The following is a 16,002-nucleotide window of genomic DNA, read 5'->3' on the forward strand; positions in this document are numbered from 1 at the left end:
GTTTATTAGTTTGCTTGTTTGTATGCAAACGTGGATAGTGGTTTAATGCAGTGAGTATGCCCACTTTTAAATCCCTTCTCCTGCGCTGGCAAAAGCCTAAAAGAAATCAGTGGTGTGATGCTTTGTAGCCCATTAGGTCTGTTATTTTCAGATGCTTTTTTTTCAGATCAAACTAAGAATCTGTGTATATTTCCAAAACATTAAACAATTTCTGTATTTAACTGAATATATGTTTAAAAAGACTTACAAATCTCTGTATTCTGTTTTTGTTCACATTTTACCTTGTCCCAATATTTTGGGGAATTCTGGCTTGTATGATTCAAACAGCACCAAACAGATAATTAACCCTCTGCACTTCCAAGTCTCCCAAGTTATCCTGACTTTCAGAACTCTTAGTATCACAACTACAGGTTTCATTTTCAACAATTTCCCATTTCCAGCTATAACAGGTTTCACTGGCTGACAGTAAGACTAAGGATGCACTGCGGGATGTAATGGAGACATTATTCTATGTTTCTGCCCACACTTTAACTATCTGCTTCTTTCAGCACATCCTAGAGGCTTACACTTATCTCTAAGGACATATCAGCTTTAATTCTCTCTGTTTGAGCTCCTTATCTGACAAAAGTCTGACAAAAGCATAGCCTTTAAATTAAAACGGGCTTCTGCACATACGGTATTAAAAGGTGATGAAACTGCTATATCAGGATCTTATGCCCCATATCGCCTGGTAAGAAGGAACTGAGAGTGAGCTTTGTCCTCAGAGAGGTTTTGGATGTCAGCAGAGCACAAAGAAGGATCTTAAAGAGGAGAGCGTCTGTACACATGTCGCCTCCTGATCCCAGGGAAAAAGCTGAGCTCAAATTAAGCAGAAAAAAAGCAATCTAAAAAGAGTGAAAGATAAAGTCCTGTGATTGAAGTTGACGCCGAAGAGCTCAGACTTCACCGTACAGTTCCCATCATCCTCAGCAGCAGCAGCAGGCAATTTCCAAAAGGCCAGCATTAATTGAATTGGCTGAAGGATTTCCTGCCCTCTTTTCCAAAAGGTGAGAAAAATAAGACAGCAAGTCAACAAGGCAGCCTCCCGCCCTCGGTCCTCACATCCTTTCATTAATCCCCCTCTCCAGATTCTCTCTCCTCCTCTGTAACCCAATTACTATCTCCCTCTCCCCCCTGATTCTTGGGCCCACAGCCATTTGGAGCGACTATCATCTTTTCGGCTGGCAGAGGGAGAAAAACGATACAGGACAAAAAGCTGGCCGCCTGCCAGAGTCTAATCTGATTACTGTAGTCTTCTCCTCTGCACTGAGGGTAGGATCAACAACAGCTTCAATGTGGCTGTGAAAGGAATGCACTTTAAATGCACGAATCGATCAACATCAACATCACTCAGGAAATGAGAAGCTTATCATATTTGGTAGGATCCAGTGAAAGATTCATTTAGGGGTTTCAGTCTTAACAGGATGATGAGTGAGTCAGATAGCCTTAAAGCTTTTTTCAGGAGTAATGCTTTTTGTGTCGTTTCACCTCCATGTGAAACTGTTCAACAACTTTCCATCCTGTTAAAGACAGGGCGTCCAAACACGGCCGAGAGCTTAAAATGTAAGGAAAAGGGGTGTAGTCAAGGTGTGATGCAGTATTAATATTTAACAACAATAACATGTTAAAAAGATTTTATGATCATTTCTGAAGCCAGATAGGATAATAACTAAAACTCGAACATATTCACTAACTAGTCAAGCTGGTTTATCATCAATAAAGTATTATCAGTTTTTTGTTATTAATAAACACAGCTAGAAATGCTTTCATAAGTGCATTGGATGCATGAGTAGGCCGAACCCCAACCCTCTTTACTGACTCATCAACAAAGCATTTAAAGTTGTGTTTATAAATGACAGATAAATTAAAAAGATCCCAAAGGTTCATACCCTCACCATGAAATATATTCTTTTTAAAACACATGTAAAGCTTTGTTATCTCGACATTTTTGATTTCCTGTAGACCCACGATGTGACTGTGGCGTGTCTAATCAGCCTTTCATCTAGATTGACAGGACAACTGTGCCACTGCAAAATCACACCATGGACTGAGAAAACACCAAGGTCACCCATTCAAAGAGCAACAAGTTCCACAGATAGATAGCCCCAAAGGACTGTGAAGAGCGATGAGGGGGCTTACATGTTCCCCCACACCTGGGTTCTCAAGAAGCTGGCATCAGCAGAGAGTGAGAGGTTTGGCCCTCCTGTCTGGTTTGACATAAAGACCAAACTAGTCTAACATCAGCTGATAAGACACATTACAGAAACACCAAGACTCTTCTGGAGAAGACTGCAGGAAGTTTGCATCTTAATTCTATGCTTTTTTTTTTTTATCATAAAATAAACTCAGGGAAAAAATTGCCTATAAATTGATTTATAATGCTTAACTAAAAATGAGTTTAATATTTACAAATGCTTTGTTTATACATAAATAAGGTTTTAAAATGTCTACAACAGACATTCAAATAATGCCTTATAAATAATGAGTTAAGTATTTACTAAAGCTTAAGTACTGTAATAGTGTTAAGTTATAAAGTGTTTAGGCTAGCAGCCTAGCTGCAGCAGCTGTCAATATTATTCATGCGCTCTCGTGTGTAAATGGAAAAAAATAAATGTGCTCCAATTTTTGCCTTTGCTGTCTGTTAAAGCAATTTGTAGGTATTTGTTTTTAAAGGTGCAATATTTTTAGCATTATTATTATTATTAGTATCATTATTAGTGTTCAGGCAGTGATGATGCAGAAAAATGATTGCACTTTAAAACAGTGGTTCTAAACTGGTGTGTCAGGACCAGGGTTGGAAACTAACTCTTTTTTTGCCTTCCTGCCACTTTGGCTGGTGGATTCAAAAATCTAACAGCCACTTACATTTTTTACCAACCACTTTAATTTAAAAAGCAGTGTAATGAAATGAGGTATAATATGAAAGTCAAGAATTATTGTATTTAGTATTAGAGTTTAGTATTATAGAATAGTATTCAAGACGTTGTTTCTCAGTCAAGATCAGTAAATTAAGTTGGAGTTTGAGCACCAAAGAGCCAAACTGTTGCTCATTTTAGAATTTGTTTTCGACCAGTGTGTCCCGTACCCATCCAAACCTTTGCTGTGTGGCATATAGTGCCACTATAAATTCAAGCAGCATTTTCCAGCATTATGAGTGACAGACTTCAGAGAATGAAATATTTTGTGCATGAATCTTGCAATCTTACGCCAGGTGAGATTGCAATAATCATGCCCAAAATATTTAACAAAATGTTGAACTATCCTGGCCATAAAACAAGCAAAATTTCAGTTTAAAGACACTTCAAGCAGGCAAACCTGTGGCAGCACTATTCATATGACAGCCGACTGTGAACATTTGACAGCAGCTCTGACACAGGGAGAAGCAGGCAGGGTCCTTCAGTAATTAAGTGATTAGGTCTGCTCAGTTCTGATCATAAAGTTGGTAGAAACAAGCAAAAAAATCGACTCTGTACTGTTTTCCATCACAAAATCTTTCTGTTACATTACTTTTATCTACCTGCCCCAGTAGCTGGTAGGTTGAGAAAATTTCCCAGAAACTGCTCAAAAATATCTGCATTGGCTGGTGCTAATTTCCCACCCATGTCAGGACCCAGAGTTGTTGTTAATGGGTCAAGAAAGTGTGTTTGGGAAAAACTGTGGTAAAAAGTTAAGAGTTACTGAAGTTCTTAAAGGACAGAAACATCTTGTTCTCAGTTTTACTGTGATAATGGGTATTTCTAAACACCTTCTCAATATTTTTAACTCTTGCATCTCCTTTTCTTGCAATGACAAAGCTGTTTTTCCCATGAAAATGAAGTAATTCCTCTGGTAAATTAGCAAAAATGTATTTGTTATCATGGGAAAATGGGGTAGTAGCTTTGTCCTTGTCATATACAGTATGTTGACCTGTCCAGGATTCAAACCACAACATTTTTCAGTAGAGCCTGGCATCAGACATCCATAAATGCATGAACACTCGAAGGTCACAGTTGTAGATCTGTTAATCAAGAGGACTCGCTTGTGAAAGTGGTCCTTCTAAGTGTCGTTTTCGCAAGTTTTAAGACTTAACAGATTTTTAGAGTTTAAAATTATGGAGTCAACATTTGTGATCAACTTGGATATTTACAACCAAGGAATAATGTTTGTAACATTTCTCATAAAGTGGCTATTTCAAGTTAAACATCTCTAAAGGTTCTGCATTTATTTAAATAGTTGAAATCTTTTCCCAGCTAACTGGCTGCTGGTTCAAATTATTATTTCTGTTTATGTTTATATTTCTACATTTATGATCAGTTTTGATATTTTGAACGGATAATTTTGTAGTCAGGACTGGCCTTATAGATGGTGCATGCATTTATAGATGTCAAAGTGTGCATGGTTAACAGATGTATGATGTCTGCAGCCTGGGGTCTCTCACATTTTTCACTTAATAAACATGTGTTTGTTTGAAATTTTTGGTAATTGGGGTCACAACAGGAGAATGGTGGGTCCTGGGGCTGACCATTTGAGAACCACTGCTTTAAACCATCTAAAACCTGATCTGTGACACAGGCTGTGGCACAGCGTGTTCCTGATACCCAGATGATGAGGTGAAAAATGGAAATACATAACGGTTAGTACTGCATTTACTGTGAAGTTAAAATAAAGATAGAAAGCTTTTATGTCTGTTTACATGCTCTCCTTCATATGCAAAGGCCAATTAGAGCAACAAAACAAGTGACGTCATAGGTGTGTGGTGCAACCGAGGAGTAAACTTCATAGAGAACTGCATAATGTGAACCATGGCGACTGTAGACATGTCAGTACCGGCTTTTGTTGTTTTTGCAAAGAAAATAACTTAATGCGGTTCTTTGTTCTTCTTTAAACAAAGAAATGTCTTCAAGTTCTGATAAAATTGACACTATAGGAGCATCCACGCTAATCTTATCCACCATAATTGCACCAGCCTCTTGTCTCTGCCTGCTACGTCACAACTCGGCCGTGCCCGGAAGAACTGCCTCTTACTCCTCAAACCATGCTGATTGGTCCTGCCACTTTCTAACCGGGCCCAATCTGTTCAGATGAGAGCTGTTCAAGAAGGATTCACCAGTGAGATACACAGAAACGAGCGGACCCATCTGCTTTGCAAGGTTAGGATGCCCTACCCCTGGATGTGAATGTGTAAATTGTAGGGGTAGTGCTAAGTGATGAGGGCAAGGGGTGCTGGTATGGAAATAAACACTGAATCAGAGTTTGTTTTCAGAGTGAACAGAGGTGTGATAAAGACAGAAGGGTTACCTGCAGCTCAGCATTGAGTCGAGGCATTGAAGCAGCTCTGCCCTGATTCTCCAGACCTGAAACCGGGGCCGGGATCGTACTGCTGACACTGGTCTCCATCTTCCTCATCTCCACTGACTCCTGAAAAAACAGACACAAACACAGTTTAAACAGAATCTGTAGCGGTGTTGGAAGTGGTTGCGTTAATTCTATAAAGTTGTGTAGTATCTATCTAAAAAAAGAGTCAGTAGCAATAAAAAAATAAGCTTTAAGTCAGAGAAGATTTAGCAAATTTTTCATGGGTGTAACCCACATACTCAGCTCTGTTGCTCATCCCAAAAGAATGTTCTTTATAAATGTGGAACCATTCAGAAGGGAAATAAAGATGCTTTCCAAAAGTATAAGATTTATTGCAAAGAGGCAGTGTTACAACAACAAAAAAAAATCTATCAAACATAAATTTCCCTACTTTTTGTGTTAATTTTATACATCCTCTACATCCCATGCTTCTTCATGCATCAAGAAGTGGGTAGAGCATTTGAAATCTAGGAACCACATGGTGCCAGATCCACTCGGCCCTGTCTGGCCCATGTATTTGAAACACAAGAACATTTCTAGCTTCAGCAATAAAGGAGACTGGGGCTTAATCATGGGGGGAGAGGGGTCAAAGGGTCAGTTGAACAGTGAGGTGGTTATGTAATTTTAATAGAGAAAAACACTGGTTTAAATAGTTTCACAAACACAAAATGAACACGTATCTGCAGTACCTTATTGGCGTCGTTGTCTGGCGTGTCCTCTGAGGGGCCTCTGGACGTGGATTTCTTCGATTTACCTTTTGGTGCCTCCTTGGTTTTGTCCATTACCCAGGAAGCTGAAGCCTTGATGTGGTCATGGCTCGGCCTGTGTGACATTATAATGATATTAATACTATAGTGTGCATCTAACAAATCAGAACTTTGTAATTTTACCCAAATAGAATTTGAATTGATGACATTTGATTGTTTTAAATTCTGGTGATCTTGTGGTTGATTGTTCTGAAGTAGAAACAGTATCAAACTGTAAGCATTTTTAGTCAGTAAAGTTCAGCTTAGATGAGGATATCTAAATCAATTATTTCTCTTCTGCGCATTTAAGCATGGAGATAAAATCAACTTATTGACAGATGTATGGCTGACTGTGCTACCCTAGGTGGAGATAAACCCTCTGTCATCTATTAGATCCATTAGACCTTGTTCCAGATGACCTTGCTGACAGGTTAGCTGGCAGCTGAATGGCTTTGTGTCTAAAATTGAAAACATCTTCAAACTTAACAGCTCAGTAAATTTAATCCACATTCAATGCTTTAATTTGGCACAAAAATGATGCACAGCATCCATGTAGCCTATGCTGATATCCAAGCAGAAAATGATGAGACTTCTGCTGTGTTACACTTTGTCCTAACAGCGTGTGAGCATCAGACATCACGCTGCATCGCACAGCATTGCATGTTCACTGTCCACACTGGATTCATTACATATTTAATCCTCTCCTACAAATTTCAGTTTTCCTTGAAAAAAAATATGACATCCAGCACTCTTTTGTTAAAAGCAGAGAAATTAGATGTGGATATGCTCAGCCACTTTGTAAAATAAGCTAACAAGCTCTGCAGAATGAGGAAAGTAAAAGAAAATCGAGGAATTATTTGGTTTGACACGCTTTGAGCCTCATTGTCTACCTGTTAACGCTGATGAAAGCCCCGTTTTTGTTTGTTTCTCATGTTTTTTTCTTGAAAAAAAAAAACTGTAGAACTTTACAATCCTTTTTTTTTGGTATGGGGCACCCCTACACTGCCCCCCACCACTACCACAAAGGCTCATCCATTTTGGTTCTTTCTCTTCCACATTGTATTTCTGCTCTCATCAGTAGCCTATCTTTTACTAAATCACCTTAAAATATATGTTGTCATTTTTTGTTTTCAACCACTGAATGATTTTGAAACAGCTGGTGTACAGAAGGAATGAGGAAATGCGACGTTTATTAATTCCTGAGAACCAGGGCAGGAGTTCTGTCATAAATTCAATAACTAAACAATGGCAGAAGCTGACGTTTGACAAGTGAGCGCGCGAGAGAGAGAGGCAGCATGAGTGCAACCTGTCCACAAGTGAGACCTGATCTCTAAAAACAGATATCTTGAGGGCAGTGTTTATTTTGGCAGCTATTTTTAATTTTAGTATTAGTCTTTAGATGAAATGTCTCTTAGTTTTAGTCTTGTTTTAGTTGACAAAAACTCAAAAACATTTTAGTCTAGTTTTAGTCCAGGCATTTATTTTCTTGCCTAAATCTGGTCTGGAATCATGGTAGTGTGCTCTATGCACTCTGCTTAACCTGGGGTCCCTGCTTTCTACTGCTGAAAGGCAGAATAGCTACGGCTGCATTGTTTTTGACAGATTTACCCACAGTGGAGAAATATCACAGATTTTGAATGTCTGACGAAAACTACATTTCTAGTCTAGTTTTAGTCATCTTGATGAAAACTAAACTGACTTTTAGTCAGTTTTAGTCAACACAGATCTATTCTTGTTTGTCTTAGTCTAGCTTTTGCCATGGAAAAAAAGGCTGTCTACAAACATCTTTAGTCATAGTTTTAGTAGATGAAATTAACTCTGCTTGAGGGTTAATTTACTTATGTGTGATGCCCAGGTAAAGTTTATGTTTGGCCAATGTTGTTTTTACATTACCTTGATCACATTTATCGTACAAACACCAACCTGATGTGGGAGAGACAGAAAAAAACACTCAAAGCGTTCACAATTTAGCAGTAAACACTGTAACACTGTCACTCTTTAAACCACAACTCTTAGAGGCAGAAAATCTTTCAGCAGGGTGAAAAATAGAGAGCAGCTTTGCAGGGTCGTCTCTATTGATGAGCAGCACAAATTCCTGAAATGGATGACATTCTGGGGACTGAATATGTCGTTGGGCCAGTTGACGTACTCTAGAACTGTGATGCTCTGCTGATGAGATGAGTAAAGTAAGCTTGTTGCTATTGGAGGCTAATTAGAGCTGAAGGTGGAACAAAGACCCGATTGGATAGCAAATGATTATTATTTTACTGTCAGTTGTGATCGAATTGCCTAGTAGCCATGTTACTACTACAACATCTGCTGTAGTAGATACTGGAGTTTGATGAGACAGTGAATGATTTACTGCTGTCACTGGGTCAACTGCATTCTCGCTTCAAATGACAGTTCTAGGGTTTGATTAAAGGGAAGCCAAGACCACCTCTCCCTGGTCGACTTGCTTATTTTATTCTGAAAAAGGGTTTGATTGGCATGTTGACACAAATCCAAATAAACCAAGCCAAAGAGGGAAGTGTCATGTCTGCAGGTTTAATTTATCTAATTTTTATTTTTCATCCTTTTTCCTTGTTTCTTTAATTGTATTTCCGTTTTTAATTTTGAGATACTTACCTTTTGTCTCGTCCCAGATTGCCACTTCCTGCTGGTCCCTTCCTTTCTCCTGAGTCTGTGATTACCTCATGTGTTTCACTTGTGTGCAATTGTTTCCCCTCCCAAGAGCATTTGGTCTTCCCCAATTATTTCCTTCCCTGCCAGTTTGTCTTGCTTTCAGTATTTTTGAGTCTTGCATTTGAGTGCTTTGTTTGGTTAAGTATCACAGGAATGCCCTTATGTTTTGAGATTGGGGATTTTTCTTGCCAGGTAAAGGTATGAGCCTTTTTCACACAGCAACCCTACTAAGGAAATTTCCTGGCTTACATGTAAACTCTTGTCTTTCACGGCAGAATGTTTTGCTGCATAGGAAAACTCCCCCCTGGTTAGGGAGAAATGGGAGGGGAAATTTCTAGAAGGCTAGCAGGGAGATTATAGGGTAAAGTATGAGGGAAAACTCTGCTGTTTGCTTTCAAACATGCAGGTCTCTCAGGTGCACTCAGGATTTTTTTCCGGAGTTTTATGCAAGTGTGAAAAAGACCAGATATGTTGTTTGATGTCTGAACATACCAAAGCTTAAAACTCTGGTATCGTGATTCAATTTTTAAGCTAGGAATAGCAAACTGAACCTTACCTTCTTGTAACCTGGATGAGAAGTGTTGATTTCATAACTGTACACTTGTTTTTGAAACTTTGGTTTATGTCTTAATCCCGTTGAACTTACAGCGTGCCTCCATTGTTGAGGGAATTGGAGCTTGGTCTGGTCACTGGCTGGGACTTGGCGTGGGATTTGGGCTGAGGCTGAAGCATGCTGGGAGGCTCCACACTGTTTAACATCATAGGCAGATCTTTCTCCTGCATGTGAGTCAGAGGCAGCAATGGCTTAAACAGAGCCCCGACCTTGCACTGTGGAGGAGAGACGGATGGCACCATGCTGAAGACATTCAGAGGCAGCAGGCAGAATATTGTTGGACCCAGGTCTGACAGCGGGGGCTCGGACCACCCACATGTGGAGTCTTGGGCCAGAATATTCATTTTTCGCTGTCATGCTTCAGTGTAGACAATCTGTGTGTAACTGTGGGGGTGTGTGAGTGTGTGAAAACCAAAGAGTGAATATAAGAAGTGGAAAAAGCCTCTTTGATTTTAAAAGTGAAGCCGAAGTAGTGATTTCAACATGCATTCTTTATAGCCACCAGCAGGGGGCAACTTCACTGGTTGAAAAGTCCAGCAGATACAACAGATACCTAATTAGCACTGTATAGATGGACCTAATTAGCACTTTCAAAAGTCAAGGCAAAAAAATCTTCCTCCTATAACCATAGAAAATTGCAGAATTACTGACTCAAACACATGGAAAATACATCAGAATATGCATTGAAAACATTCACCCTTGTGGCGATGTAAGGAGAATGATTCTCCTCTACTATGGACATAAACATCGTCAAAGCAAAAGTTCTGGCTGTAGGTTTCAGATTTTGGTTATTTAAATCAAGAATATTAATGCACCTATAAAGAATCCAGGAATTCCAATGTCTGATAAATATCTTGTTAAATATTCCATTTAACTACAATTCCTTTTTTGCCAAGTTAGCTTATTTGAATTGTCAGATTAATATAAAAGTGAATAATAGTGTAGAATACAGATTTACCTTTCTTACCAAGCAAGCTCAAGCATGAATTTCTCCAGCTTACCCTTTCATTCAATCACTTTTGGCTTCAACAAAACAGAGCATGGTGGTAAAACACCAGACTTTAAGCTTTTAACAAATATTTCACAAACCACTGTGTTACTATGTCCACTTCTTATACACAGTCTATAATCCAACCCAGCATGCATTTGTGCAGTTTATGAAGATCTTTGCAAAAAAACAGCCAACTCTCAGCCAAATGCAGGTTCGTTTTCTGGCTGGAGGTGATTCATGTGTTTTTAATTCAGGCCACTTTAGTTGGAAACCAGTCGTTGATTTTACTCTGTGGTCAAAAGATTTTGTTATCCACCAGTGAGAAGGCTGGGCAATGTCAAGTTTGTAAAATAAATCATTATATTTCTAATCAAGACATAGGGTAGGGGGATACTATTAAAATGTATGAAGTTAATTTTAATGCTTGTATAAACATTTTTAGTCTTTTAGTCTTTATATAATTCAGGAGCATCTAAACTCAGCACAAAAAGCAAGGAAATCAGTGTTTGGTAGACTATTTCTGTGTTCTTAGCATTAGTCTTTTACTGTTGGAAAGCCTGTTTATTTCCCTTTCCACATATGTAAGAAACATGCATTTGTGGAATGAGCAGCAGATCTGAGTATGTGAGTAGCTGAGTAACTGCCAGATCCTCTCTGTGAATGCTAAACAGCTTATTTTGCTGTTGCTATTGACTTGTTTTGAGCTTCTGGTACTCCAAGGTGCTGACAATCAGGTGCTTGATTGGCACCTGTGACATTCAGCGATGACTCCAGATTTTAGCTAAGGCTGGCCACACACAAAAGGATTTTAAGCCAAATTTGGGGTAAGATTTGGCTCCCCTGATGATCATGGAGTCGCAAACCAGGCTTGATATCAGCTGTGGAACCAAACACACACTAAGAGTTTGACTCCACTCCTCCAGACTTGAGATGGAGGTTTTTAGTCCCTCTCTGATGCTATTTCTTCTCTGTGAGATTTTAAAACTTTTTGTCTGAATATGTCTTTACTATTAGGACTCAAAGGGGGCTGAATGTTGTTTTCTTTGTTGCAATTTGAACAGATGGAACAGACAAATAAGAAAATAAAAACCTTTGATAGCACTTCTCTATGCAGAAATCCCTTCCTGCGCCCACTTGGAGTTCTTCATGGTAACGTGACGCTATTCTGGTGATAACCTTTTTTTATTTCTTTAAAGGAATAAGCACCAAGACAAGCACTGTTTTTCATCATTAGATTAAAAAATATCAATACATGATTCATGGTCCATATTGCCCAGCCCTACCTAGCCAACATCTGGTGGATACAAAATTACTATCTCATCACGTGTGTATGCATGCAGGCATACAGTCATAGTGTGTATCTGCAGGCATAATAAGTATGTGCACATGCATACAGGTTTGCACTATGGCATTCATCCAATGTGTATGTGCTTCAGAGTGTGTATCTGTGTGACCGTGTGTGCTGTGTGCAGGCATGTGTGCTTTGGATGTTGTACCTGGGAGCCTGAAGCGCTCTGTTGCTGCTGCTGCTGCAGCTGCAGCCTCCTCGCTCGGTTCTGCTTGTAGTAGTCAAAGATCATGAGAGCCGCATAAACCTTCCCCACTGTCAGTTCATTGGCTGAATATGTGAAAAGAGAAGAAAGGATGTGAGCATGGAGGATACAATGAGGGGAAAAGAGGAGAGGAGAGATTCTGCTGACTCATTCCTTCATCTTCAATTCACCTCTATGAGCCCGCTTGACAGCTCAGCGCTTTAATTAAAGGAAATTCTTACAGACTGATTTGATTTGTTCCAGTTTCTGTCAGACTAATGGATTAAAGAACATCTCAAAGGTAAACAAAATAAGCATCAACAGGCTGGGAATGCCTTCGTGTGGTTAGATGGTGCGCACAAATCTCACCAAAAGGTGGCAGCAAAACCAAAGCCAACAGTAACTCATGGCTCCTGCATTCTCTCATGTTGATGTTTACGCAGTAATGCACATACATGGATACACACCAAAAGCTGTATCACCATCCTTACAGAAAAATACCACCACTACATGTGATCATAAGAATAAATACCTCTGCAATCTCACAAAACCTGAATGGGAAATGTTGCTGTATTTCACTTTCATTCAGATATCATATGCAAATTAACAATGTTCCACTCTCCTCAGTGTTCGCTGTTAAAGCTCCCTCAGCATGTATCAGCAAAACAAGTTGCCTTTAGAGAGCGGCAGAGCCTGAATCACAACATAACGTCAGGAGAGCAATGCTACTGTGGATAATGAAGAGAATGAAATTGATATAGTCGTGTTGTAGTCAGACATTCAGGGCTACTGGTAGAGCAGAGACATCACAGCTCACAGAGGAGCAGGAGGCTGCTGCAGCAGAGGGTGAAGCAACACAGTGAGGAGAGGGGGGAAGCACCGGCTCGAGCCGAGGACAGCTGGTGGTGCCGCTGCGGTAATGGTGCACCAGTGATCACAGGAGTGGTGTCGCTCTGCTGCAGTCAATTTCACCGTGCAGTTCTGTCAAATGTTTAATCTCTTATTCCTTCTCTGTAAGGTCAACACAGGAAAACATGTGGCTTTTATATTCAATCTATCATCAGTAGTAGTACCAGTGTAGCTTGTTCAAACATTTTTTCACCTTTCTACCACATTGACAGTCTAGTTCTATGAAAAGTCTATCTTTCCAGTAGCATTTCTTACTGCCCCATTGATGTCATTGTGTGGTTTGTTCCGGCACTGTGCTGTCATTTATGTTGACTGTATACACACAGATGCTTTGACACAATAAAAATCTGGATGACGGATGAATAAAATTATTGGAAGTTGGTATGGAAATATTCCTTTTGATAAAGCTTTAAAGTCAAGAGAGTTCCTGATGTCTGATGTCGCTACAAATTTCAGCTGATCCAGCTGTGTTGTTTTTCTAAAAACATTTAGAACATTTGATAAGTTCCAGAGTGCAAACTTTTTTTAAATAACAATTTTCATCTTTAAGTAAACCAGCAAGAATCAGGTTCTAAAAGTGAACACTTTTTGCACATGTACATTACACGTCTTTTAGCCTCAGCCATTGTATCAAACAGTGTTGAGATCAGCTAACTGGCTTCTTTTGAGCTGAAGACTCCTGTGTGAACTAATGCCATCAAGCGATGCACACAGCTCAAAGATACCTAATGCTAAAAGCAGGCGGCCCAGGTTCTCTGTGGAAATAAATATATTATGTTGAAGTAGGAGCTAATATCCAATGAGCAGCAGTTGGTTAAACTCCATTTATTGCAAAGAAGAAGAGAGAAGACATCTGAAAAGACTGAAAGTAAGGCCCCTGTATGAGCTGAAGCAGAGGATGGGAATGTTGTGCACTCGCTTAGTTACTGAAAGTGTTGGCAAGTAGATTTGTGTAGTTCTGTTAATTCAATAATTCAGTTCTATTCAGTTCACTTTATAAAGCTAACACAGGACTTTTGGTCTTCACAGTTATATTTAAGAGGATTGCATTCTGAGTACACGTTAAATCTGAATTAGGTTTAGGGCTATGTAGATGTATGGCGTAACTTTGAAGCAAGAGTAAAAATCAAGTTCTAGGAAACAGGCCTAGCTGGTAGAGGCGAACGCTGTGGGTTGGAACAAAACTATGGAATGAACCTATTGCTGTGGACACAAACCCTGTGGACTCTTTTTCTTCCCCCAGGCTCTCCTATGTGTCATTCACCCATAATTCTCTCACCCCATGGTGAGAGAATTATAGGTAAATGACTTGAGCTTTCATGGTGCTTTTCTAGTCATCTGATTATCCAAAGCAGTTTTGCAGAATTGGCAAAAAATATTAGTTGATAGCTTTCAAACAGCATCCATATACATTTACACACCACTGATGAAGCAGTGGGAGCAAGTTGACACATTGACATGTGACTGCAGGAGCTCAGACTATACTTACTAAGCCATAGTCGCCCTAAAAAGAGAGATCAAGAGCTCACTTTCATTAGAAAGTGAAATCAGGTCATTTACAAGTCGTTTAGCACCAGGTCCAGCCCTGTCATGAACGGTTCTACTCACCGAAATGGGACGGTTATCCAGGGCCAACCGAAGATCCAATGCACTATGGTATTGCTACCTCTAGGGGGTCTTCTGACATAGAGCAATCAGTCATAACTCCACAGATGGTAGCTATACACCACTGGCTCCTCAGCCAAGCACATACACCAAATGTCTAAACCTGCAGGTCCTCTTGTACTGAGCAGTATTACTACTGCAACAACCTTCACTGCCTTTGATGTTTTAGTATGAAAATGATTACTTAACTTGGGTTGTCATGTATCTCATCTTACAGTTCTGTCTATTTCTTTATTGTGGCCTGAAAAGGAGGTACACATTTTTATCTGACACTGCGGAGTGAAAGTGCTCATAAATGAAATGCATACGTTTATGTGGCGTCACCAGAAGGTCCATGGTCTTCTGAGAGAGGCTGGGCCACACTGTGGACAGTTCCTTCTTCAGCTCCTCATCAGACAATCTCTGAGCTACCATACCTGCAAAAACATTAAAAAACTCATTTATCGTTAGAAAATCATTCTTCCAGCAGTTGCACAGGATCCTCAAAATACAAACAACACTCACTTAATCATACCCTGTAAAATTCATCAGTCACCAGACTCCATTTTTACTGGTATCACCTATGAATCCCTCTCTTGCCTTCATCTACTTCACAATGCAGAAGCTCGGCTTCTTACAACATCCAATCACCCTGATTTTAGCTTCTCTAAACTGGCCTTCTGTTAGCTGTAGAATTCACTTTACTGCTAAATGAGGTGATATGAGGTTTACATTTTTGATATTAGGGTTAGTTTTCCTCATTTAGTCTCCTCTTTCTATTTTCTTCTCCTCTATGATCGTCATGCTTAGAGTGTTTCTCTGACCTGAAGCCAGCTTGATCTCAAGGGCGGTGCGGATCAGTGCCATCAGGGTGGAGGTGAAGTGGACAGTGTTGTCGTCAGCGATGGGCATGTTCATTTTGACAAGACGCTAAGGAGAGGAGATGAGCCGTGACAGAGAGACGTTACAGCACTGAATGAGAGCAAACAGCCTGATCAGAACATTGAAGTCAGCCAGAGAAATCAATCTGTGTGCTGGTGTGATCCAGTACCCTCCACTTATCAACCCTCCTAGCATGAAATACTTTAGATCTGCTTTAATTAATTTGGTTGTGCATGTTTGGCCGCATTGGTGACATAGTAGACTCAGTTCAGCACACAAAAAGCATTCTCTTCAAGTACGAACAGAGGAGACAAACTAGACATTCACATTCACTGCTAAAGGCTACAGTATGCACTACGCTGCAAGTCAAAGTGCACTGGTGCAAGACTGACATTGACCGAAAGAAAGGTGAGAGAAGGCATGTAACGCATAACCATGGAGGTGCCTCGACAGTCGCAGGAGCTCGACTCTGTGTTTGCTATCCTAACAATCATCAAAAGTTGAGGGGGGTGGTGTTTGCATACGTGTGCAGTGGAAACTAGCAGTAAAGGATGTCCATTCTACCAAGCTTGAGCAGCCTGAGCAGGAAGACTTGGTTCTTAAAGGGCGTATGGCACCACTGGATGCTTA

The 16,002-nt window shown here is 39.9% G+C and overlaps 1 protein-coding gene across 1 annotated transcript in view; it reads right to left on the bottom strand.

Moving 5' to 3' along the window:
* Window positions 1–16,002, bottom strand: part of cacna1ba (calcium channel, voltage-dependent, N type, alpha 1B subunit, a) — a 213,345-nt gene that overhangs the window by 10,037 nt on the left and 187,306 nt on the right. The window contains 6 exon segments of the mRNA XM_041787071.1: window positions 5,317–5,436; window positions 6,063–6,195; window positions 9,448–9,629; window positions 11,902–12,023; window positions 14,820–14,927; window positions 15,315–15,420. Of these exon segments, the coding sequence (XP_041643005.1) occupies window positions 5,317–5,436; window positions 6,063–6,195; window positions 9,448–9,629; window positions 11,902–12,023; window positions 14,820–14,927; window positions 15,315–15,420 (771 nt within the window).

This window comes from Cheilinus undulatus, linkage group 5, assembly GCF_018320785.1.
Source record: "Cheilinus undulatus linkage group 5, ASM1832078v1, whole genome shotgun sequence".
In the NCBI taxonomy this organism is placed as follows: Eukaryota; Metazoa; Chordata; class Actinopteri; order Labriformes; family Labridae; genus Cheilinus; species Cheilinus undulatus.